The following is a 25,470-nucleotide window of genomic DNA, read 5'->3' as shown; positions in this document are numbered from 1 at the left end:
GTGAATATTTGTGGAAGGGAGAAACACAGGGGACGACTCGAAAACAAGTCGAAGAAACAACCCGATCTCGTATGTGCAAAATGTCAATCATGTGTATATGCTTGGTGCGCGTTTGGCGTCTTTCCCATCTAAGATCCCGTGTCAAAGGGATCAATGACGCCCTACCCTCAGAGCATCTTCCTTTGTAATACCGGTAGAACAAAGCGAGCATTCCTACCTGACGTCACCTGTGCCATTAAGATTAAATCTATCAAAAGGACCGCCCATTTCTGTCAAGGGTTTTTTGCGGTTCCAGACTAGAGGTGGCTGCCAAATACAATAGTGGGCGTTCTTGTGATTTCAACAGGTTCTGCAGTTGTGTACTAAAATGTTTGTAGGTTTAATAGGCGCAGTTTAAAAACCAGGGAAGGCATTTTCAACTAATTACCAAAAATTTAAATAAGATTTAAAAAGATTACGGCTCAATAAAAATTCACAGTAGACATTTTCAAAACACAAATGTTCTCCTTTTCATAACACTGCGGGCAATGCCGGGGACTTCAGCTAATATTAAATAATTTTATGTTTTTCTTTTGGATATGTATGCAAGAATATTTTTATTGAATCAACAAAAAAAAAGTTTATTTATAGACAAATTGCTTAAGATGGTGAAATAGATATCACGCTTAGTGATAATTACACGACAGAACTATTTTTTTCAATAAAATTAACTAAAATACTAAATAGTATTAAATAAAAAGATAAAACGTAGTTCAAATTAAAGTAGATACCAATAAATGAATTGCAGCTGTTTGACGAGCGAATTCCCATAAACGGTTGTGGAGTTAATAATAAAATCACGAACTAGCCTCTGGGGTCATTTTTAGTACGGGCACCCTCTTCGGCGACAGGCAATAAAAATCACACTTCCAGTGGCCAATATTGCTTTGTATTGTGTCCCAATGTTTTCTGGAAAATAGCCACGGAGAATATGTGACCATATTTAATGTTCTAGGAAAATTCTCCATGGAGCGCAGTTATTAGTCACCCTCTCAGTTTTATATTATAGAAGAAAACAATCATTCAAAGGGTAATAGATAATGATCTAGGACCTAGGAGTAATGATAACATAAACAACGATTCGCAATACTAATAACATATTATATAGCTTCATCATTTGGACCAATTCTGAACAAAACCATATCCTAGAAATAGAAAGTACACAAGAGGTTATATGTTATTTACATACGAGAGAATATACCTACGTGCTATCCATTCCTATATCAATCCTTGTTCTTAACAGGAAAGCTCGATTTCAACACCTTAGAAACACGCCAAAAAATATTTTCAGGCAAAAATTTATTAAAACTTATCGCTGTTACTATACTTAATCCACTTATATTAAAAGAGGTTAACTTATGCACTTTTTCATACTTCAAAAGCGAGTACTTCTGCCTACGGGAACGCGCCAACTGCTCAACTGACTCAACTGCTCATCGATTCTGCATTGACTATCGACATTTTCAACGAAACTCACAGACAGTTCGGAAACTATCTTTTAACATACGTCACAAAATAGTATATCTGCCCCATGACCTCAAATTTGTGATCTTTTCCGTAATATATTGATGCATAACCGTTGGTGTAAGACCACCATTTAGATTTGAAATGGCTTTTGCCATACTTAGTGGCCAGATCTGAATAGGCAAGTCCTTCATCATTACCTACATGACATAGTATCACTGGCTCCGGACGGTTGGAAGCAGTTGTAACCTTTGTTTGGTATTCGCATAAAAAAGTCGTGGTTATATATTTGTAATCTAGTATTCTACCTTATTAGTTTGAATTGGATAAGTACGTGACATGTTATAATAAATTTATCTGTCCTCGCTTCGTTTAATAACAGCCCGAGTCCATCCTGCATCCAAAGTTGGGCTGCATTCGCAGTTCTGAGGTCTTTGTAAATAAAATAATGGCATCTCGAGGGTTCTTGCATCACGGTCCACAGCTTGAGAACGTTATAACTCTTCGTATATCCTAAATCCCTGAAACACTTCTCACTTCCCTTCACCCCTCACCATACACCCTACTAACTGCACGCTCTAAACTGGAGCAGGATGATTGTAAATTATTACATTGTGTGCGACTTGTGTCGTTAAGAACGTTTAGTTAAAGAATAATACACATTATTTCAAAGTATCAAACATATTTAGCTTGTCTGTGCGTCCTACATGAAATCTGGTTCAATACACTCAAATTTGCTAGTCGTTTTCAAAATTGGAACTGATTGTGTTAAGAATTCAGATAAGAATCTGCCCAACAGTAACATATATGGGGAATGGTAGTGAGACAATAAAATATAATGTTGTGTGGTGTCACGGCATTTATTGTGAGTCAGTATAACATATCAGTTGAGTTGCGCAGTTGGGAGATGGTTCTGGATTAATGATGATGACACCAGGCGTAGACACCATGTCTGCGGTAGAATGGTCGAGATGCGGGTCAGTGGGTCGACACCGCGTTGATGGAGATCGGACTCGTGGGCGTGTTCAGCACTGATGAAGGCGAGGAGTCTTCCGGGTACTTCAGCGTGAACGAGGTAGCCGAAGGTGCGATGGACCTGGTCGGCAGATGAGCGGGAGTCGCAGGCTGGCGACGATGGTCGCGGAGCTAAGGCGCAGACGGCGATGAGCTGGTCACAGGGTCTAGGCGCGTGAAGTTAGCGCTGGCCAGGAATGATAGCCTGGGCCAGGGCGTTGAGGTGAAATCCCAAAGAGTCCATGGGTGTAGTCCGCGCAAGGTCAGGTGTAGGTGTGTAGCGAAGTGGTGAAGAAAAATCGAAGCGTGACGCGGGGTGAACCGGCCATAATGGCCGATTCCTCCGTTACGAGTCGGACTTCTCGAGTGGGATGATGTCGCGTCGAACTTGTTGAGTGGAACGATGTGGAATGATCATGTACTTATATATAGCTGCTGATTCCTTTGTTCTTGTCTGCCACGGGTTGGAGTAGGGTCTGGACTTCGAACCCGCAGGATCGCTGACTCGGTTCATTGTATGAGCATTTGCATCACCCTGTATGCAAACATTCTCTTATCAGCAGTTTTACGTATCGCGGTACTGATATTTTAATTGAAGTTTCGTAAGTCTGATTCAGTTTTTTAACTCGTGCAGTCTGGTTATGATACGATGACCCTAGGAGCGGTAACGTAAGCCCAACACATATTTTATAATATTATTATTTATTTATTGACGCCCTATTGGGCTTTTAAGTACATAACAATTACAAATTTCATTTTTAACAACAGTATAAAACAAACAATAGAAAATCGAAATAAAATATTTTTATTTCTCATACATTATTTACATTTAAAAAGTGGTGTACTAATTTGGCTTTAAATGTATTGAAGTTTAAATTGAATATGTCAGCGACATCACTTAGTTCATTGCCCAACCTATGTATTCTTTCTAACACAGAATTCGTAGCGAAGTTATTGTTGTAGAATAAAATATTCCGTCTAGTATATTTTGGAGGTATATGTAAAGATAGCAAATTTATAGTGTCAGGGCAGTCCAACCTTGAATGAACAATTTTATATAATAAAAGGAGATCAAATATTATTATACTTTCAAATTTGGAACTGATTATTTTTCAAAAATTCAGACTATACCGTGATTTTTGCAAGCGCGGTGCAATTCATTATTATCAATTCATATATCAAATTTAGATTTTTTCTCGTTTTCAGATTCAGTTTAGGGTTAAATATGGTTAGCTGCATTAACCCTTCTTTAAATGTCCGTATCATACTTTCCGTCTTTGGTGACATGTTCCCAAAAACACAAAACTCATCAATTTGCTTATTGGCAACTATATTCAACGGTGTTCTCGTAATCCCCCAAAACCCCTTCATCGTACCTCAAACACGGGAAAAACTGTTCAAAATCTGGTCCAATTATTCGTTTTCCTGTTAAAAACGGGACTGGAGGCCTATAACGAATGATTTGACAAATTTTATAACAAACTATCAATAAAGCACGAATATGTTATGAGGAAGTCGGGACACGTGTTCTTAAAAATAATAATAATAATATTATCGCATCCCGTCCATTATATTGATTTGAACAAGACCACCTGCGTGAGTACGTGTTCAGATATATCCTGAATGACTAATATTTTATTAGAAAATGGTCTTGCAGTCACATGTTCAACAGTATCTTGATAAAAAAGCAATACTCATTTTTATTAGAACCTAGTCGACACCACGATCTGCCATGTATTCCACATGGCAGAACGGAATGGTGCTGATTAATGATATCCCTAGGTTTTTTGTTATTTTAAGCATTGACCTTGAATGTTTCAAAAGTCATATTAGGTAAGTTATGTATTCCACATGGCAGAACGAAATACATAGCAGAACGGAATGGTGCTGATTAATGATTAGCCCGGAGTGAAAGAGGTCGAAAAAAAATTTTCTTCGTATTTCAAAAACCCTATATCATTTAATGTTGCTGTAGATAAATAGCTGTTGAAAAATATTTTTTTTTTTTGACATATGATCTTCAGGTGGCGCAGAGGACCTGAAATTTTAAAAAAATGATCGATTCTAGAAATTTAAAAAAAATTTAAAACAATTTTTTTATCATATTTAACTTTATTATTTGCATTAAAATATAAGGAACATTAAGAAAATATATATTTTTTAATCATTTCAGCCTTCAGTCGTGTCATATGCGTATGGGGTAGCTCCCTGAATTCCAGAGGAAAAGTGTAATTTTGTTTCGAATTTCGGCATTTCTTTTCTCGATTTTATTCTTGCTCGAATATATCCATCGCGTGCTGTACTTCCGCAAACAGCCAAGCTAGCTTCAGTGACCAGCTTCAAACCTCTCTCCACAGCCTGTGTGTGATGGAAAATTTTCAATCCGGATATTTATATCTTCGCTCACATTGATGTATTATACTAGATTGGCCCTGTCTATATTAAATCCATTTTAAAAATGACCCCACATAGCGCGTACGTCACAAATATGGAGATGAACTTAACAACCCAACTCTGTTTAAACTCTTTGTACAACCGTTCAAACTCGAAGCGAAACCACGGAGAATTTGTTGTCAGAGGTGCTGTAATATGGACATAAAACCAAAAAGAAACTAACACTTACAGCAAATTTTATGTGCTGAATAAGGGCTGAATCAGGAAAAGAATTGATAAAAAACACAAAATGATTTTAATTTATTTTATTTGTGTTTTTGAATTTTATACAGGTCCTATAGAACCAAAAACGTTTATATTTTTATTACTGTGCATAGGTTTTTTTTTTTAATTTACCATAGTTTTTATATAGAATGGTATATAAATATTGAAGAAAGCAATCACTTTGTGACTTGACATCATTTTATTTTCTTTGGTTTTATTCCCAGTCGGGCTTTTGCATGCATTTTAATACAGAATATATCTAGTAAGCTATCGAAAATTATACAAAATAATTAAAGCTGATGAATATAAAATAATATTAGTAAAACGTTTAACAGTAACATAAAAATTATAGAGACTAGAACAACACTATGTAGCATTAAATAATTATACCACTATCATTCAATTAAAGTTATTTTGTCTTCAACCACTTTGTTAGAATTGAGACATTGTGTCAAATAGTTTATCAACCTTCTTCAAGATAGCATTATTGAAAACTAACCTAAGTACTAAACGACTTTTCATTAAACATAATGTAAGATTAACATAAAGAGAGAGATAAATCATATAATGTTGCGTGTTCACAAGCGAGCTGAACCACGACTTATTAAGAAATATAAGATTGCTTCGTTCCTTTCCCATAATTCGTAGTTCGGCTCGCGTTCCGGTTCGCAAATGAATAAGCAGCAATGATGAGGACAGAGCTTCAGGGATCGTATGGGAGAGGGGTAAGGGGGGAGGGGGTGGAGGTTACATGATTACAATACATACTTATTTATTTATTTACGCCCGTTAAATAGAATTTTACGTGTTATTTACGGCATTCACGCACATCGGTTGTTGCGATTCTGGTAGAGGAACAACCGGCTTGTCGATTACAGAAGAAGTTTCAGCAGGATCCAGAACCAGTCCTGTTCGAGAAGAAACAATGACGGTATCTCTTTTCGCAGGACCTGTGGCCATGGTGGACAGCAACTGTCCAATAAACAACGACATTATCAATTAAAACCTGTTTAAAAAAAAACTTAAAAATTAAAACCAATCAATACATAATAAACTTGCTTAAGTTTTCACACGAAAATCAAACCAAATAATTACCGGAATAACAGGCAAAGCTTTTCAGTCTACACGTCGGAAGCCGCTTGCAGTTGAATAAATATGTTTGGCGTGAAAATTATTGAGCAAACGCGGTTTCCTGCTGATGGTACCCAGTTATTGTCACATAATTGAATGCGGATTGCTTCTAACCATTTCTCCATTTTTTTCCGGTTTATGTGGAAACCTAAGCGAAAATACACAAAAAATAAATGAAGTTATTAAATGACGCAATTTTATTTCTATCAATTCTTCTGCAAAAAATCGAAAAGGCGAAGCCCGAAAGGCAATGACGACTTAATACAACCCTGATTAGCAAAATGTACGGACTAAATAAATCACACATACACATGAGTTGTCGCGCCTCTCAATGCGTGTCAACGCTAGACGACTAATACATCCATAAGTATCACGCGTTGGTTGCGTGATTTTCGTATGCTCACCATGTGATAATAATTAACTTGAATCACCCTATTGGTCGAATCACTTGGAGGTGTGTTATGCATGTGACGTCACAAATTTGCCGGAAATAAATCTAATCTCGTTGAATTTTTCACATTTGTTAATACGCTGCCCTCAATCGATCTGTAAGGTACTGATATTTTTTTGTATTCAGATAGCTGATTACATTTCCTAAAATAAAGTCCGCGATGGGTGCAATCTAAAATATTTGGAACTGGGTTATTTTTGTGATTGAAAAAATGAACTTGCCCAGCATAGCTGACACGCAAAATAGCTTAACTCTAGACCAACAAAAGGTAAAACGCAATGCACAGTTGCAATTTCGCATTGCGACACAATGCGTGCGCCTTTTCATAAATGTGCACGTGAACCAAAACAAAATTGAGTTGGTGTTATTTTTCACTGGTTACACCTAGTCTAGTTGTATTTAGTCTATGTTCGCTCATAATTTTGTCCCATAATTCACTGTCACTGTATTTTTTTGTGAATGGTGGCTCGAATATTTTTTCTGTCTTCCAGTTTATTAAATCATAATAATCGTTGGCTTCGAAGTTTAGTTTTGGAGTCAAGAATGTCCTTACTTTTTTCTCCTTTGCATTTTGTCGGGCTTTAAGAATTCTTCTTACTGCTAATTATTTTATATGCTGCCTTTCGTCTTGTAGCATCGCTAATAAAATATTTTCAGAATGAGCGAAGAAAGAGTTCCGCTCGATTATTCGAAAAACAATTGTTTTCAGCTCTTATTTTAAATAAGAGCATCTTTTTATCATACTAAGGACATGTTTCGGACCATCTTTACATGAAGGTTTTGTTTTTATCGTGAACCATATTGGCGCATAGACTTTTATCACAAACGTAGCAATCTCAACCAGACTATGAGTTGGAAACTTTGTTGATACATATAGTCTCAATATTCTATTTGCACAGGTTAGCCAACGAGAGTGTGCCTGCTTTCCTGGTTGCTTATCAGCCAAATCAGTTTTTACGCTGCCTTGTGTAACTGCTTGACAAATTTCATACAGATATTTTTGATCATTGCTTAGAATTTTCACGTCGATATCTGGTAAGACTGTCGTAATGTTATCAAATTTCACCACAGGGAGGTCTTCACAGTGCTGTAACATCTTGCCAATGACTCCTGCGAACGTATTGGGACTTGAAGTACTGCCATCCAAAGTATTAAAAAAATGACGCAGTGGTAATTCGTTGGCGTGCAACAAACATATAAACCAGTGTAATGGTCTATTTAAATGTCTTTCAATCAATGCGATTGCTCCATTTTTGAAGCCCGTGTTTACAGCCGTTCCATCGCATCCAATGGCTACAATGGTTGATAAATCTCCGAAGTGCAAATTTAAAAATTCTACAATTGAATCCTTAATAGAATTAGCGGTTCCAGAAGGAGGCGCGACGTGGCCAATGTACCGAGAATCTGGCTCGGAGAGCAAAACAATATGTTCTTCAGTAATGGTCTCCTGTGGTACTTGTTATCATGTTTTTCCTGCAAAATGGTCTTGTCTTTCCGATCATCAAAATATAACTCACTTATTTTACCGTCAGAACTCCCGAAGCTCGAAATCTCCCTTCTTTGCAACTCTTCTCGAACTTTTCGGCACTCGCGTTGTAACTTACTTCTATCTATTACTTTTGAGAAATCTTGTTGAGAAATAAAACCAATATCTTGAAAAACTGCACTGGCGATGGTTGATGCTGATCTGTCGGAGACACCAGTCCTGTCACAGGCAGTGGCAAGATGTTTTAATCGATGCCTCATCTGATTTGTTTGTGATTTTGATGTGGATGACGTGGAGTATGCCGGAAAAAGTGTATAAAAGACTGGATCTTGATTGCTGTCTGATAACCTTACACTATCATCTGAGGTCTCTCAAGTCTCTGGTGAGGGGCTCAGAGGTTTCTCAACAGTCGGTTTTTGAAGTAATTTATTTTGCCTCATCAGTTGTAATTGCCTACGCTCCAAAGCCTTGGTTTCCATTTGATAACCACTGCAAGTCATTTCTAATCCACAAATAATACTTTATTACATCCAAATAAGTTGGCAACACGTTGTCTTTTAATTTTTCCGGGCCACCAAACATAGAACACATTGATTTTTTTCTTGTTTTAGGCATATTACAAAGAAATCACAATCAAGTTTTCGCAGCTGTTCCAACGAACGTGCTAATGTCTGTTAATTACTGATTGACTGCAGCTGTTGTTACGCAAAATAGTGTCAAAGGGTTGTGGGAAGAGGGGTATGTTAGATGGCTAAAACTAAAATACATTTTGTGACGTTTAAGCTGGATTAGATGATGTGCTTGTTAACTAACAAAATCTGAAAAAACACAATTTTTTGTAGAACTTTAGGGTCAGTGCGCCACCTGAAGATGAAGTTGGAATTTGATGATATTTTGTGTACTTTATAGGGTACTACCAAGGCACCCATTGGTAATATAGGAAACACGAAATTTGAAAAAAAGTTTTTTCACTCCGTCCTATTAATGATATCTCTAGGACTTTTGTTATTTTAAGCATTGACCTTGAATGTTTCAAAAGTCATATTAGGTAAGTTATTAGACAGGGAAGCTGTATTATCAAAATAATATTCAAATTAAAAAAATATATTTACTGCACAAAATACAGAGTACAAAGGGTAAAGCTTATAGATTACATCCCATTTCTTCTAGCTAACTCAACAAATACACAATATATTACATAACCCACAATTACATGTTAACAAATGTATGTAAATAAAAAATAAAAAAACAGAGGTATTTAATTTATGTAAGGTATTCATTTAAGGTGTAGTGACATTTGTTAAAAGACATGTTTTTAGTGATGATTTAAATTTAAGTATGCCGGTTATTTGTTTGATGCTACGTGGAAGGTTGTTATATACTTTAATGGCCATGTAGTGTGGTCCTTTTTGAAATATTGTTTTGTTTACTTCTGGGATTAATAAGTTTTCTGTGAACCTTGTAGCGTGTTTATGTGTTGAGTTTTTTTGTGGGAACTTTTCTGGAGATGATCGAACTAACAAGCATAACTCCATTATATATATATGTCCGTCACTGTCAGAAGTTTGAGATTTCTTAAAATTGGTCTACATGAATCCCGGTGATTAGAGTTTGTAATTTTTCGTAGGCTCCTCATTTGGATGATAAAAACATCTTTGGCGATTACTGAGTTTACCCAAAAAACTGTTCCGTATTTTACCATTGAGTATACGTATCCATAGTATGCGGTGATTACTGACTAGATGTTTAAGATATTTTTAAGGGTGCATAGAACATAAGAAAAGCTACCGATTTTTGCTACAACTTTAGATACATGTTCTTTCCAGTTTATATTTGCATCTAGTTGTATTCCAGGTATTATAGGTTCTATATGATATTTTTTGTGTTAAGCGACAGATTTTAAACTAGACAATTGTATCAAACGTTATCAGCATCATTAATATAACATGTACATCAAATATAACAAACACAACAAAATGCCATCATATTTACCACTGTCCAAAACTTTCTAAAACCTTCCATAAAAACTAATGTTGATTAACCTGCCCTACAGATAGGTAACTCATGTTTAAAAACCTGCCCTGTTGTTTAACGGTAAATTTATCATGCCAAATAGTAGAGCCGTTGTCTCGCTTTAACGCAAGCAACCATCTTGCTCTCGCGAAGCAAACGCTCATTGGCTGAAAGAAAAAACCCGCTCTCCCGGCAACAAGCAATGAGAGATTTAGAAAAAATACTAGAATTCGCAAGCCTTTTCTGTAATAATAGGAGACAATGTTAACTAAATAGTTTTATACAAAGATACTTACATGTTAATTAAATAAGCTCGAGTAGAAATAAAATATGTTTCACGTAAGATAATTATGTACTCAGCGAAACTCTGAAAATTTTACAAAGATTTGACCACTTATCTTATAGAATATGTCTTATTATAACCAAATAAAAAATATTTCGACGACGTGGTTTGGCAAAACGACAGCGGTAGACAAGGTCTAATATTGTAAAATATTCCCTTATTTCTGAGATAAACAGGTTTAATCCTACAACGTGGCGAGCTTCATAGCAAAAAAAACAAAGCTCGTTAAGGGAATTTGATATTACAAAGAAGGGTCGGTGACGCGGTCGTAATGAATCTTATAAATACGCCGCAAAAACCGGTCCCTGCACTTATACCGCTTCAAGCCTTGGACCGAACAATACCTACCGCTGTCCGCTCTGCTCTTGCTCGCCTCGCTACCTGGGAACTAACTCGCTGTGTTTGATTTCAACCCGGTTCCCCCCCCGCTCCACTTCCGCTGTCTACTGAACCTGCCTGCTAGCCAGCCTCGGAGAGGGATATACTGTTGCCTACTGAGCCGGCCTGCTCACTGGCCCCGATGTCGCAGACTCGTTACCGACTGAGCCTTCCCAACAGCCAGCCTCGGAGAGGGGATATCTACCGTTGCCTACTGAACCAGCTAGCGCCCCGCAGAGCCGTTACCGACTGAGCCTGGACGGATACAAGAAGTTGCACCCGCAATAAAAACCAACCGTCTTTATAAAGGCGTTCTTTTAAAAATCTAGATTACAAATGTCGAATATATTGTCTTTCTCAAAACGCATCCGTTTATGCAAACATATTACAAGGGTCGATATTCCCTGCATTTTTATGGTATTTTAAATAACTCTGTAACGATTCAAACGAAATACCTCAAGTTCTTTATTTGAATCGTTGCAAAGGACAAAGGTAAATGTGTGCCGGTGCTTATATTTTACAGTTTTTCTTGTGCAGGCAAACACGTCCCGTATAACAATAATAATAATTAATTTTTCTTCCACAAGTCTCAACTAGGTACAGCCTAGCGAGTTATGTGATACGCACTCTGTATCGTCCCAGCATGCATATTTATTTTTCCTTGTTCAATGGGAGCAGTACGGCAGTACTATCTTGATACACATGCGGGTTTGTTTTGCTAATTCTTTTTCTAAACTCTAGTACTAACCGTATCACCGTACATACGAGACAGAGTGCGTATCATATGATCGGGATAGCAGTGTGATTAGTGTTATACAGATATATTTTTTTATTTGAAAAAAAAATGTAATTTGACTCCAAATATTCTCATGCCGATACACCATGTATATTGTAGGTATGTACTAACCTGCAACTTGGCCACCGCTGTGGTCTGTTCGGCCTCCAGGGGTCTCGAGCCATTGTACCAGGTAAGGTTGGCTGCCGGCCTTGCTCCCTGCACAAGACACTCCAGGGTCACCTTGCTGCCCTGAACCGCGTGTCCTTCCACACCCGACACGGAGATCTTCGTTGGACGAACTGGAGAACAAGAAGAAAACCATCATTTCGGAGGACCACAATTTGGGAGGTGGTCAATGGGTACCGCCGCCCCGGGAACCATACTCTGGGTTACCAACACCTCTGCCACAGGTCACCTGAAGTGGTTCGCTACGTTTGGTGACTTAGCAGGGGTGCCCGGGCTCATGGAGGGTTGTGCGTTCTGGATCACACTGATGAATGGGTCGGCCTACTCACTGCGGGGCGGGCCGGGCTGGGAGAGGCCGGTTGAGGGAGATCCAGTAAACCGGTTATCGCTGTCCGGGCCGCTGGATAGTACAGGGGCCCGACCCTTGGGCTCACGACCAAGGGTGGGCTGCCCCATCAGTCAGCGAAAAAACCCTGCCGCTGATGTTGTGCCGGTTCGTGACCGGTGAGGACCCAGCATCTAGCGTTTGGGGCGCACTGGGTGACCTCCACAGCCGGACTCTCCTGCCCATTGCCTAGAACCGCAGTCAGAAGAACATACCTTACATTTGGTGTATCCAGTTGCTCCACTCTCCAACTCCCCACCCAACCTTTTTAACCTAATCCTTCCCAACCCATCCTAAATCCCACAAACAAATAAAACAAATTTACAAACTATGAACTCACAACAAATTAATATAAACTCAGCGACAGCGAACAGTAGGAGTCCTCAGTGTGGACCGAGGATGAAAGTGAATTTCGCTAACATTCGCGGTGTGCACACCAACCTAACTCCCATCCACCACCACCTTCTCTCACAAAATCCCCATCTCCTCTTCCTTACGGAAACACAGATTGCCGAGCCCCCAGATACCTCCTATCTGAACTGCCCAGGATATCATCTGGAAAGCCTTTTCAGGCCCAAAGGAGGTGTCTGCCTTTACAGCCGTGCTGACATCAGCTGCGCTCGTCTCGCAAATATCGAGAGCGCAAAACACGAAGTGTTATGGGTACGTGTGGATCTCACCGGTATGATGAGAATTTATGCGTGCCTATATCGCTCACCAAACCTTGCCGAATCAGACACTGTTGAGTTGTTTAAATACTTGAGTGACACTGTAGATATTCTCTTGCCCCGTTACCCATCGGCCGAGTTTGTAATCCTGGGGGACTTCAATGTTCATAATGAACAATGGCTGAAGTTCTCGGGCCCAACAAACTCTGCCGGTAGATCAGCGGAATCCTTTGCCCTTATCCATGGACTAAGCCAACTCGTAGAATCTCCGACCAGAATACCAGACATCCCATCACATTGAGCCAACCTACTCGATTTGTTTCTCACTAGTGAGCCACTCGGGTACAGAGTGGAGGTGACAGCGCCCTTAGGATCCTCTGACCACTGCCTGATTACCACCTCTGTCCCATCCTCCATGAACCGTCAACCCGACAAACATGTAAAGAGGAAGGTATGGCACTACAGGGCAGCAAAATGGGACGGCATGCGGTCTTTTTTCGGCGCCTTTCCTTGGAGTACTGTATGCTTTAGCTCCGAGGACCCATCAATTTGTGCACGCAAGGTAGAAGAAGTAATCACATCAGCAATGGATTGCTACATTCCCTTCTCCGTCAAATCCTCTGGAGCAGGCACAAAACCGTGGTTTGACCATCGCTGTGCTGAAGCTGTCAGACTCAAAAATACGGCTTTTAATGCACTCCGGAAGATTAGCTCCATGAATAACCTTTCGGAATACCGAAAACGGGCAAGGGATTGTAAGAGAGTTCTAAATAGAGCTAAGAGCGATCACGACCAGAGAATTGCGAAAAAGCTGGCTGACTGCCCCACTGGTAGCCGTGCTTTCTGGTCACTCGCTAGCTCGATCGGAAGAAATTTCTGCAGAACCACTTTCCCACCTCTGACCAAGTCTGATGGTCGGCTGGCTAACTCGGCCCGCGAGAAAGCTGAATTATTAGGCAAAATTTTCGCGGAAAACTCAACTCTTCAAGATAACGGAGAGACTCCCCCTTCCATTCCGCACTGCGGTTTTCAAATGGAGGAACCGAAGATCCGGAACAGAGAGGTTCTCCGAGTCTTGAACGAGCTGAAAGTCGACAAAGCCAGTGGGCCGGACGGAATACCTGCCTTGGTCCTCAAGAGGTGTTCTGCAGAAATGACTCCAGTGCTCGCGAAATTATTTAGGCTCTCTCTCAAAGGTGGAAAGGTGCCAGATCTTTGGAAAAAGGCAATCGTCCACCCAATCCCAAAAAAGGGGGACCGTTCCGACCCTTCTAACTACCGCCCCATAGCCATCACTTCCATACTCTCGAAGGTATTAGAAAGGGTGGTTAACAACAAATTGCTCACATATCTCAAGAATAACAATATCCTAAGCGATCGGCAATATGGATTTCGTCGAAATCGATCGTGTGGCGATCTACTCGGATATGTAACGCATATTTGGGGGCGGTACATGGAACGTTTTGGTGAAACCCAAACCGTTGGGTTGGATATCTCCAAAGCCTTTGACAGAGTCTGGCACCGGGCGCTTATCGGGAAATTACCATCGTATGGGATCCACCCAACCCTGCATAGTTGGATTGCAGACTTTCTGAGGCGAAGAACAATTCAAACCGTGGTTGACGGCTGTTCTTCCTCACCGCACCAAATCAATGCGGGGGTGCCACAAGGATTTGTGCTGTCTCCGACGCTGTTTTTATTGCACATCAACGATCTCGTTGAATGTGCACCAATTCACTGCTACGCTGATGACAGCACCGTTCACGAGGGTTATCTTTTTGACAGGCCCCCTTCCACCTATGATGTCCGAACAGCTCGGGAAGTTTTGAAGCGAAAAATTGACCACCACCTAGAGATGGTTCGTGCCTGGGGTAAGGCCAACTTGGTCAGTTTCAACGTCTCAAAAACCCAAGCGTGTCTGATTTCGGCAAAGAGGGAGATCAATGACTGTCTGGTGCAATTTTATGGGAGCACTCTCCCCAATAAAGACTCCATTGAAATGCTTGGAGTTACTATATCAGACCAGCTCAAGTATCGGGGATCCACAGAAGCCCGAGTAAATCAGGCCTCCAAAAAGTTGGGCGTCTTGTACAGGGCTAGGAGATTCTTCAACAGTGACCAGCTGCTGACCCTGTACAAGTCTCAAGTCCGCCCAACTATTGAATTTGGGAGCCACCTTTGGGCTGGTGCCCCAAAATACTTGATAAACCTGCTTGAATCTGTGCAAAGGAGAGCGATCCGTCTGATTGACAATCCGTCGTTAACAGACCGATTGCCTTCTCTGATGCATAGACGCAATGTAGGCATGCTGTGTCTGTTCTACAGGTATTTCAATGGAGCCTGCTCCAAGGAGCTAGCAGCATTGATTCCTGATGCACCGGTGCACGTGCGCGAAACTCGACGGACACGAACTGAACACCCGTTCACGGTTGACGTTGGCTTCATGAGAACGGGCCGTTTTTACGACTCGTTTTTGTGTAAGTCGGCTCGTATGTGGAACGAGCTACCGGCATCTGTTTTTCCTCCCTCCTATAATCCGAGCCTCTTCAAGGCCCGCATTAACAAATCCCTTCCTACAGCCCCTACCTTACTCCGCCTCACAACGCCGCCCAACCGGGTGGTGACATAGTTCCCCTGTCTGTGCACTGCACAGGCAGGGACACTCTTGTGAGGTGTCACATAAAAAAAATAAAAAAAATCATTACGTAACAGAATTACTTTCGTTCGTACTAATTACCATCTCTAACGAGGTTGCGCTGTCGATAGCTAAGCCGATATTAACACGAAATAAATAGTAAACCGTTTTACGATGGCAACATTGGCGGGTATTTAATATGGTTCAACATTCCTAAACGTCAAACGTAAAAATATGAATAATTTTACAAAGTCGAATTGAAGTAGTGACACTAATAAGTGACATATTAGTAATAGATACTTAACTGCCTGATAGCTGTAATTAGGTGAAAAACATTCAGTTAAATTGTTCCCTAAATAAATACTAAATGTATCTCTAAAACCGAGGCAATTAGGCCCGCTGGTAAAAACCAAATAATTGGAGATTCTATTGTGAAACACCACATCGAAGATGGGACAATATCTGATTTTATTGTAATTATATACTTTATAATGGAATTCCACAAAGAATAAACAGTATCAAAAATATAAAATATTCGTGACTAATAAGCATTGGCAGACCGCATAAATTACACTATTAAAGATTACGACGACACAAAAATAGTTATTGGTTAAGTTATTAGAGTTCATAACTCTACCAATAACTATTTTAATTATTGAAGACAATGTTAGCGATTCCTAAACGAAAATCTGAAACAGAAATATCAGAAAAAGACTCGAACCCAGGATTCGCGTCCAAATCCTCAAATCCTGGGTTCGAGTCCCAGATGTGACAGATTTGAGGTTTTACTAAGATCATCAAATCTTGCCGAGCACAGAATCAATGATATAAATTTGATTGTGGCCAAGTGGAAAGACGTACTTGGTTATTTATAGCTTTGAAAAGACATTTGATTTAATTTTTGTCAGGATATTAATTTAATTTGATATATTATGGTTTTTTTTTAATTTATTACTTGTCTGTAAGCAGTCTGGACAATCGCTATTGGTAACTTAATTTTTTTTTTCTTTCATTTACACATCCGAGATAAGATAAAATTAATTCATATTATTAGAAATCTTTGTTATTATTAGAAATCTTTGCTTGGTTCTAAATTCAAGAATTCATTCAAAATACCTTATAAAATCCACATCTTCACAAATAAAAACTGTTTAGCTTACCAAAGTGATCTCAATTTGTCTTGAGGCCATTCTATACGTAGATAGGAACTCGTTATAATAACTTCCCACCCTATCTACCTACTAATGTAAAGGCAATTCCCAAGTAATCCAAGTATTGGTAATTTCGCCCCGGATTCTGTGCGCATCGGAAACGCATAATTCCTGCTGTTAGATCGGAGATTAGCTAATTTATGGCTCGGTGGGTACTGTAACTGTCGGTTGGCTCACCGGATCTCAAAGAATGGAAGAAACTTTCTATGTGAGAATCGCACAAGAGTCCCAACTACTCCTAACCGTTTAGAGTCAGTGAGAATATGGTATCCCCATTGGGAAGGTACTTGTGGGGGGAATTGGAAGAGGAAGGTGAAGAAGAACCTGGTTATTCAGATGGTCACCAAACAAAAGCTAAAGCCTTTTCAAACAAAGTTTAAATTCTCAATCGAGGTCATATTCCACTATTCAAAATAAAAAATGTAGTAAAGTTTACTACGTATTTTAAGTAAATTAAATGTGAACTATTAAAAAATATTTTTGTGCGTCATGTTCAACCGCTCTGGCTTCAGCTGGTTGCCAGGAGACGGGGTTATAACCAACAGATCAAACCTGCTAAAATATTATAAAAAGGCATAATAATATACTTTTTTAAATGGTGTGGTAAGTACCTCAACACTATCCCTGCTTTTCAACTCAATGTAACCCTTCCCGTTGCGGAGTTATGACTGACTCTTTGGACTCAGGAATTAAGAGTGAATTTCGAGGCCCTTACCTTTTTTTTTACTGACCCCCCTCCCTGCTCGTTGACGTAAGTGCACCAACAAGCAACGGACAATGTTCTATTTTTATAATATACACGCCATAACCCTTGGACATTTTTATATTTGGCGACTACATAATCGTTTCATCACTACCTTTGGTGGGACCTTAGCATGAGTTTTTAATATGTAATTTTTTAAAAACGTTTTTCAGTTCAAATAAATACTTACGAAAACAGAAAATTGCAGAAAATTCTAAATGGAGCCGTTTTCTTCAACACGGCGGCTTTTGCCAAGGATTCTGATTTTTTCGGAAAATTTGTTTTGTTTTCCTTCCTATATTTACTTTACTTTAAAAGACTCTCCTCACAGCATTTCCAAAGTGAAATTATTTTCCTATTGGCCTCCTGTGTGCAGATAATCTAGGAATTTTGTGTTCAGTGGTTTCAACACAAAACATACGCAGATGTAACTTTTAGTTATTTTGGAGGAAGCGCGTGACCGTCAGAGGCCCATGAATATAAATCGAATGATGAATCAATTCAGTCTAGTGTGGCCAGAGGTAAAAATAAGTAAATTTAATTTGCAGCGCGTTCCCTCGCCTTCTGGTGCCGCCGCCTATCTACAAACACGCGTCGTCATCATTCATTCAACGGCCTGCGGCGTACAGTCAACCTAAACGTGAGTGTTAAAAATATGTTTAAAATGTGCGTTTTTATGCGGTGACTTTCAGATTTTTAGCCAAAGATCGAAACCACCCAACCAAGGAAACCGCCAAATCTATACGGCCAAGGAGTTTTTACTTTGGGTACATAAAAATGTTAACAATTTAGTAAACCTACACTAATATCAGAGAAATGTTCATCCTGCAGGCAGAAGTAAGAACAAAACTGCCTAGGATTGTGTGTATTGGTGCATATTTATACACATTCGATAGCGATATCCGTACTCATTGGAGAAGCAGCATTTTGTCTTGACTTGTAAGATGTGTTTATTTTTATTAAATTAAGAATACTTTGCGATTTTTTCTACCGAGGGAATTTCATGCAATTACTTTTTCGACTAAGCAAATGTATAGGAATTATCTTCAAAATAATATAATATATTTTTTACGAGTCTAAAATCTTAAGTGTTCAAATTATATTAAAATATACCTTTATACGGGGTAACATGAATTTATTTATTTATTTGTGGTATTTTAAAAAAGGTATTCAGTTATTTACGTCCTAATTCAATCCATAAAAATTATTTGAAAAATAAATTTCTTTAAATAAATTAATCACATAATTTAAGTTTAAATTAGTTGATGTTTTCTTAAAATTTTATTTCTTTTGGAAATTCGCCAGAAATTTTCATTGCTCGTATTTTAACGTTGTTTCTGCTTTTATTTTTTGATGAACGGGAGTCTTATTTCATTTCTCTTGTGTTTTCATTTTTTCTTTGGAATTCAATTGATGTTTGGCCGTTAATTATTTTGTAGATTAAAAATAAAGTATTGAAGTAATTTGTATAATTTACAAGATATTCAGCTCCTTCAAAATTTCCTTGATTTTCATATATCTATTTTTCTTCAGAACATTTTTCACAGCTTTGTTTTGCTTCATTAATCCTCCATTGGCTAAGAATAAAATGCTGCTACAGTAATTAACGTATGGTAAATGATTGCGTTCTGTACATTTTCCTGGAGACTGTGTACACAAATGCAATCTTCAGGCAAAGCCTATGTGGGAGTGGGAGTACTGTATTTGTCTCAACTCTGATTGCAATTTCAATACTCACTCTTAACCTAGAATCCATGTGTAATTTTTGAATTTACTTTATATTACATATTTATTTTCTTGCAAAATTACTGAATATGTTATTTAGTGTAAGGATTTTGGTAAAGCATCGCAGTAAAGAGTCACAGCAGTAAGGTATGTCGCATGCAAATGAGGGGACAGGATTGTGTGACCAAATGAATATAAAAACAGACCGCGTAGGCGTTAACGTTATTTGTTAACGAAGCAACCACTTTGGGTCAAGTCGGGGAATCGGATCCAATAAAAAAAGGATATGCGAACACCTATTTAGGTATTCAGAGCCAAAAAGATATACATATAATGCTTGTTTGCTGTAAAATGCGAGTTGTTTTTTCTTGCACATGTTTTCGCTCGATCCTTTTTGAATATATTTGAAAATTCGGTGTCCAAATAAGCAAAATGTTGTTGTTTAATTTTTACATAAAAAAATACATTTCATTTGTGTAAGATTGGGTTAAAAAAAAGAGTTTGAAGTTGATTGTTTAGAAATCGTATCAGGAAGAATCTGACAAAGATTGGGAGTTAGAGCCCTAGTTGTAGTAGTTAGTAATCAGAGGGTTGTGGAATTTTGTCATTGAGGATTTTGAAGACCCGATTCAGTTTTTCCCTTAAAAATCCCAACCATTAACCCATGTTTCGCTGAAGTTGCGAAAACGCAAGTTTTTACATTTTTTTATTTTCTTCATTGGGTGTTTTTTACATACAACATATCCAAATTTCATCAAAATCTGACCACGGGAAGTGATAGCGGCGAAATATGGGTTTGTATAATTTATTGATAAAATTATAATTTATTGGAGAAAAAAAATGAATTCGATGAGAGAGATAGGAGAAAAAAGAAGTAGTAAAATGAAGGTTATGAATAAATGTGAGAAGTGAATAAGAGAAAGGAGACGCATATGGAATGGTAGAGAAAGAAAACGAAGAAACTTAAGAAGAGCAAGGACAGGTAAAAAAGAATTTAAAAGAGATGGAATCATTAGTAATTCATTGATTAATGATGGTAGGACAATAAAAAAAGTCAGATACATAGGAGAAAAAAATGATTATTTCCGTAGGTTTTTAAATACATTTGTAAATAAGAACTTCTTAAATATAGGCGGGGGTATCAACTACTATACAAAGAGTAAGAAAGTTTCCCTTTCAAAGGCAGCTTCATTGATGTTAAACATGTTGATATCCGGATTCCTTCTGTTCAACAGCAAGATTGCTCTCCCTATTGGCACGATCATTGGCAAGTTAGTCCTGCAGGCTGGGAGATAGAAAAGTCTATGCTGTCAGTGACGGAGATAACCATCGATAACATAGAAGATAACCGAGTATTTAAACCATCCACGAATCAGTCTGAAGAAATGCGTAGCAATGTCTACGTCACTTTCGACTCGTAGACGGTTCATTTTGAGCATACCCAAAAGAAAGACGGCAGGATAGAGCCACGGGTAGTATAAGATGTAGTGAATACTTTGAATTTATACTTATATTATGCTTTAATCTTACATACAGCATGTACAAACATTGCCATAGAAACTAATACAAAATAAAAATAGGGGAAGAAGGGGACGAACTGGAGCTAGAGAAAGTTAAAGATTTACAGGATGAAGGCAATGTAGTGAAGTTAGAGAAAGATAAACATTAACAGGATGAAGGGGATGTAGTGAAGTTAGAGAAAGATAAACATTAGCAGGATGAAGGGGATGTAGTGAAGTTAGAGAAAGATAAACATTAACAGGATGAAGGGGATGTAGTGAAGTTAGAGAAAAATAAAAATTTTGTAAAAGATTGACATAAAGAGGAAAAAGGCGATGAAGTGAAGTTAAAGAAATATTAAGATATAAAAGATGAAGGGGACAAAGTGGAGTTAGAGACAGATAAAGCTATTGAGAAAGAAGGGGATGCAATGGAGAAAGATAAAGATGAAGAAGCGGACAGATAAGAAGAAGGCAGACATGTACACTGACCATTAACATCAATGTCCACCAGTATCTTGACTGGTGCGTCCAGAGCGTCCGACACCACCTCGCACTGCAGCACAGCTCCCAGCTCGGCTCTGGTCAACACGAGCTGGATGCTGTTGGTCACCACGGGACCACTTTCCGAATCGAGCTCCGTTGTGGTGATCTCTCCTGCAACAAACAAAGGAAACATTAAGTACTCTGTTTTAAAATAATAATACTTTAAAAAAGAGTTAAAACATTATTTATTTGTTTCCTACGTATAGATCTCATTAGGTATTATATTTGTTTTCGTATATTACAATTATGATTGTTTCAAATTATTCTTCTATGGTGATTTGTGCCTAAAATATTCAAAACAAAAACACAGAGTCTTAGTGTGTTACTTCTTTTAATTGTGTCGTGTAGTATCATGTAGTGTCGTATAGTATAATGGTACATATGATCAGAGATGTGCAAAATGGGTACCCAAAACCACTTGAAATGCAAAATGGAAATAGGTCAAAACTTTTCCATTTGAAAATGCAAAATGCAAAATGGTTTTTAGAAAAGCATTTCAAATTCAAAATGCAAAATACCTATTTTCAAAATGCATTGAAAATGCAAAGTGGTTTCTCAGGTCAAATAATTAAAATAATTATAGAATTTTTAAACATTTTGTCATTTAACAATGGACATCAATGTAGAACATATTACATGATGGTAAATCCAAAAACACCACGACTACAGATTATGAAACCACAAAAAATTTGCGCGGGACTAATGTTGCCAACGTAAAAACATAGAAACTGCTATCTAACATTTAATATTGCAGCGTCATGGCCATGTTCAGTATTTGAATCAGTATTTTTTGTAATGGTATTACTCAATTGCCAGGGCTTCTACCAGGGAGCAACTTGACAAATGTAGATTATCTCTCATAGCGAGTTGGGGACCGACTGATATTTGGGGCTTATGAAAAAAAGATGAGTGGAGAAAGTAGGAAGAATGTTGCAAAAAGCATTTAAAATGGAAAATGCATTGAGAAAAGCATTTAAAATTCAAAATGCAAAATGGTTTTTAGAAAAGCATTTAAAATGCAAAATGGAAAACACCCATTTTGCATTTTGCATTTCCATTTGAAATGGATTTATTTGAAATAAAGCACATCTCTGCATATGATGCGTGTATTGTAATAATTAAGGTCGATAGCTTTAATGAATACACATAAGTAAGCAGCTCTTGGATTAGTTACATCTCAAAACAATCTAATAAATATATTATAATAAAACAAATAAAAAACTTTATTCCACTTAATATTTTATTTGTTTTATTATAATATATTATAATGGAATTCCACCACGAATTATCGGTCTCAAAAATAGAAATCTAATAAATCTTAATAATCTTGTCTAATCTCCGAAACCGCCAAACCGATTTCAATTAAATTTTGTGAATGTGTATAGTTGGTTCCAACTTGAAACAAAGGATAGTTTTGGACCCGATATGTGGTGCTGTTATCGATATTTAATTTTTTTTTAAATTTTCCTTCTTTTCTTTTTTCAGCTTTGTCATACAAAAATACATACAACCACACATTTTAACTTTTCTACACCCCCTCCTCCCCCCTCTATATTTTTAATGCAATTTAAGGATTTGTAATTACGTACTTATGTGTAATCTTTATCTGTTCATATAGGATTGACAAAAATATTGCTCACCAAATCGCACTACATTAACTTAAAATTCATTACTATAATTCAAAAGAAAAATATTTTTTAACTCAAAAATTAGTATTTAATTATCCTATATATATAAAATTTAATTTTTATCCATTATCAATTAAGAATTTTCTTTTTTTTTATTTCACTTTTATATGAGTTGAATAAAAAATGTAAATCGAAAGTGTTTTCTATGGATCGTATTCGTACGGCAATCTTTCACACTGAAAGATTGCGTTTACACTGTGATACGATTACACTGTGATACGATTACACTGTGAGAGTGTAGAATAATACTATCGTACTGAACAATAATCACCTGCCGAAATTTTGAAAATTAAATGAAACGTCAAAACAATATATTATACGATTGGTGTGACTTGCGTATGTATTCTATATATGTCAAATGCATAAAATATACGACACAACAGATAATAGGCGGTCTACATAAAATGAGGTCTGTATAAAATGCGGTCCACATAGAAGGCGGTCTCGGGCAGGAAAACATCTGCCCGGGTCAACTAGTATATTATAAAAAGAAACCCGTGTTTCCCTACCTACCTAATTTTCTTCACAAACAGCCACCCACCGGTGGTAATGGTGGTAGGTGGCCCTTGGTGGCACATCGAAAGTAAAAGAGTTTGGTGGGGGTGGCGTGGGTGGGAAAGGCCGCGAATGCTTCAGATTATTTCAAAATGGGCCTGCCGACTGTGTCGGTGAGTTTTGAAAGTTCCAGAACGTTCATGAAGGTTCTCGAATGCTCTAGAAGATTCACGAAGGAAAATATTCAAAAAGTTCTATAAGGATCCAAACTGTCGGAAAGTTCGAGAATGCTCCCTAAAGTTCTGGTAGGAGCCACAGCAACGCGTGGCGGGGTACAGCTAGTTCATTTATAAAATGTATTAAAACGAACAAATTATGTAGATAGTTCAGCATGATGAAAGACCACCAAAATTAGAAATCAAAATCGAAATTTTGCTTGTAAAGGAAAACCAAGTAGTAAACAACCTTTCTCCTTCCTATCTCCTCCACTTTCCCACCCCCTTAGCCTAACAATATACCCCAATTGGAGTGCCACTAGGCGAAAGTCCACGCTGGCTCCAGACAGTTGGATCTCTTGTGCGGTATTCATGTAATTTAAATAAAGTTTGCTGAAATTTGCTGATAACACGAAATAATTTAGTAAGACATGAATAGTATTAATATTTCTAGTTTGTTCTAATTTAGTAGAAGCATTCTTACCATTATCATAAGAATATCCATTGCAATAAACTAAACGCTAATCTACATTTTATAAACCTCCGTATCACATCCCGCATTAAATCGCAAATAGAACTGCGGTTATTCTTCTGAGAATTACCACTGTGTAAGGTATAATTACTTGCAATAATAATTCTCGGAGCTGGTAGAACTGTTAAGGCTCGGTCATACAGAGCGATTTTGTCGCCACTTCTTGTAGCCGCTAGGAGCTTTGTTGCAGAATTCACGTTAGTTGCAAGATTCACGACAATTTAGTGATAGCCCAAAGTAATTAAAAAAATTATGATATTTATAATTATGAGTTTTTTTTTCATTTCTGATAACGTCAAACCTAATTACAGGAAAACTTTTCATAATTATGACAAGGAAATAAATATCAAAATTAAAAAAATGAGTATACGCCATAGACATATATGAATATTAGTAGAACTGCCCTAAGTGATTAAAAGCGTATTATTCCCCACTCCCCATACCGGTTCCATTGGAGCCGGCTGGGCCCGCGTCTGGCCTCCCGTGAATTAAGAAAACGTGACGTCATCATTCTTGTGCGAACTATGGTCGAGGCATCATCGGTTCATTTTACGAAATAACACGGCAAAATGGTGGCTTGTGGTATGGTTTTCGCCCTTGAGGTGATTTTCTCACGAAAACGGCGCTATATAAATAATCCAATCATTATTATGAAAACTTGTAAAAATAGATGTGAAAAAGAGAATAAACCCAATTGTCGTATTACATTCCATATATAAGCATTATTTTACTTTATTTTAAGCATATTCACATAGTATAATATGGATCAGTTGTAGAAACATATACTATCACATCGAGATACGTCTGGACGCGAAACACAAAGCTGGTTGGTTGCTGGGAAGTAAATTATGAACATTTATAAAAGTGTCTTAACTAATACGTAAACGAAATATTCGACTCTGAAAATAGAAGAAATTTATTTTGCCGAATTTGGACTTCGCAAATTTGTTCATAACGTGGCGAGTAATTTGCGCTCCCATGTAAAAATGTCTATTCATTCAAAAGCAGATTTTACTTTTAAGAACTAAATGGTGATATTATAATGCGAGATGCCTATATACTGTCAGATTGATTTATTGACGAATCACATTCAGCTTTACCCCCTTCGTTCTTCAACAGTTGATTTTACCCCTCATCTTTAATTTCTAGTCTATATATTCATATGTCTGTGGTATACGCTAAAATAAT

The 25,470-nt window shown here is 37.8% G+C and overlaps 1 protein-coding gene across 1 annotated transcript in view; it reads right to left on the bottom strand.

The window, feature by feature from the left end:
- The window catches only part of LOC149409741 (hemicentin-1-like), a 491,855-nt gene that overhangs the window by 37,760 nt on the left and 428,625 nt on the right, over positions 1-25,470 (bottom strand). The window contains exons 6-7 of the mRNA XM_089649480.1: positions 21,299-21,463; positions 11,885-12,054 (exon numbers count right to left, since the gene is read on the bottom strand). Coding sequence (XP_089505606.1) covers positions 11,885-12,054; positions 21,299-21,463 — 335 coding nt within the window. The remainder of the gene's footprint in view (positions 1-11,884; positions 12,055-21,298; positions 21,464-25,470) is intronic.

This window comes from Hesperophylax consimilis, chromosome 30 (assembly GCF_061612785.1).
Source record: "Hesperophylax consimilis isolate HC1 chromosome 30, BYU_Hcon_1.0, whole genome shotgun sequence".
In the NCBI taxonomy this organism is placed as follows: domain Eukaryota; kingdom Metazoa; phylum Arthropoda; class Insecta; order Trichoptera; family Limnephilidae; genus Hesperophylax; species Hesperophylax consimilis.
The sequence above is the reverse complement of the archived record's forward strand: the minus strand, read 5'-3'. Positions and strand labels throughout refer to the sequence as shown.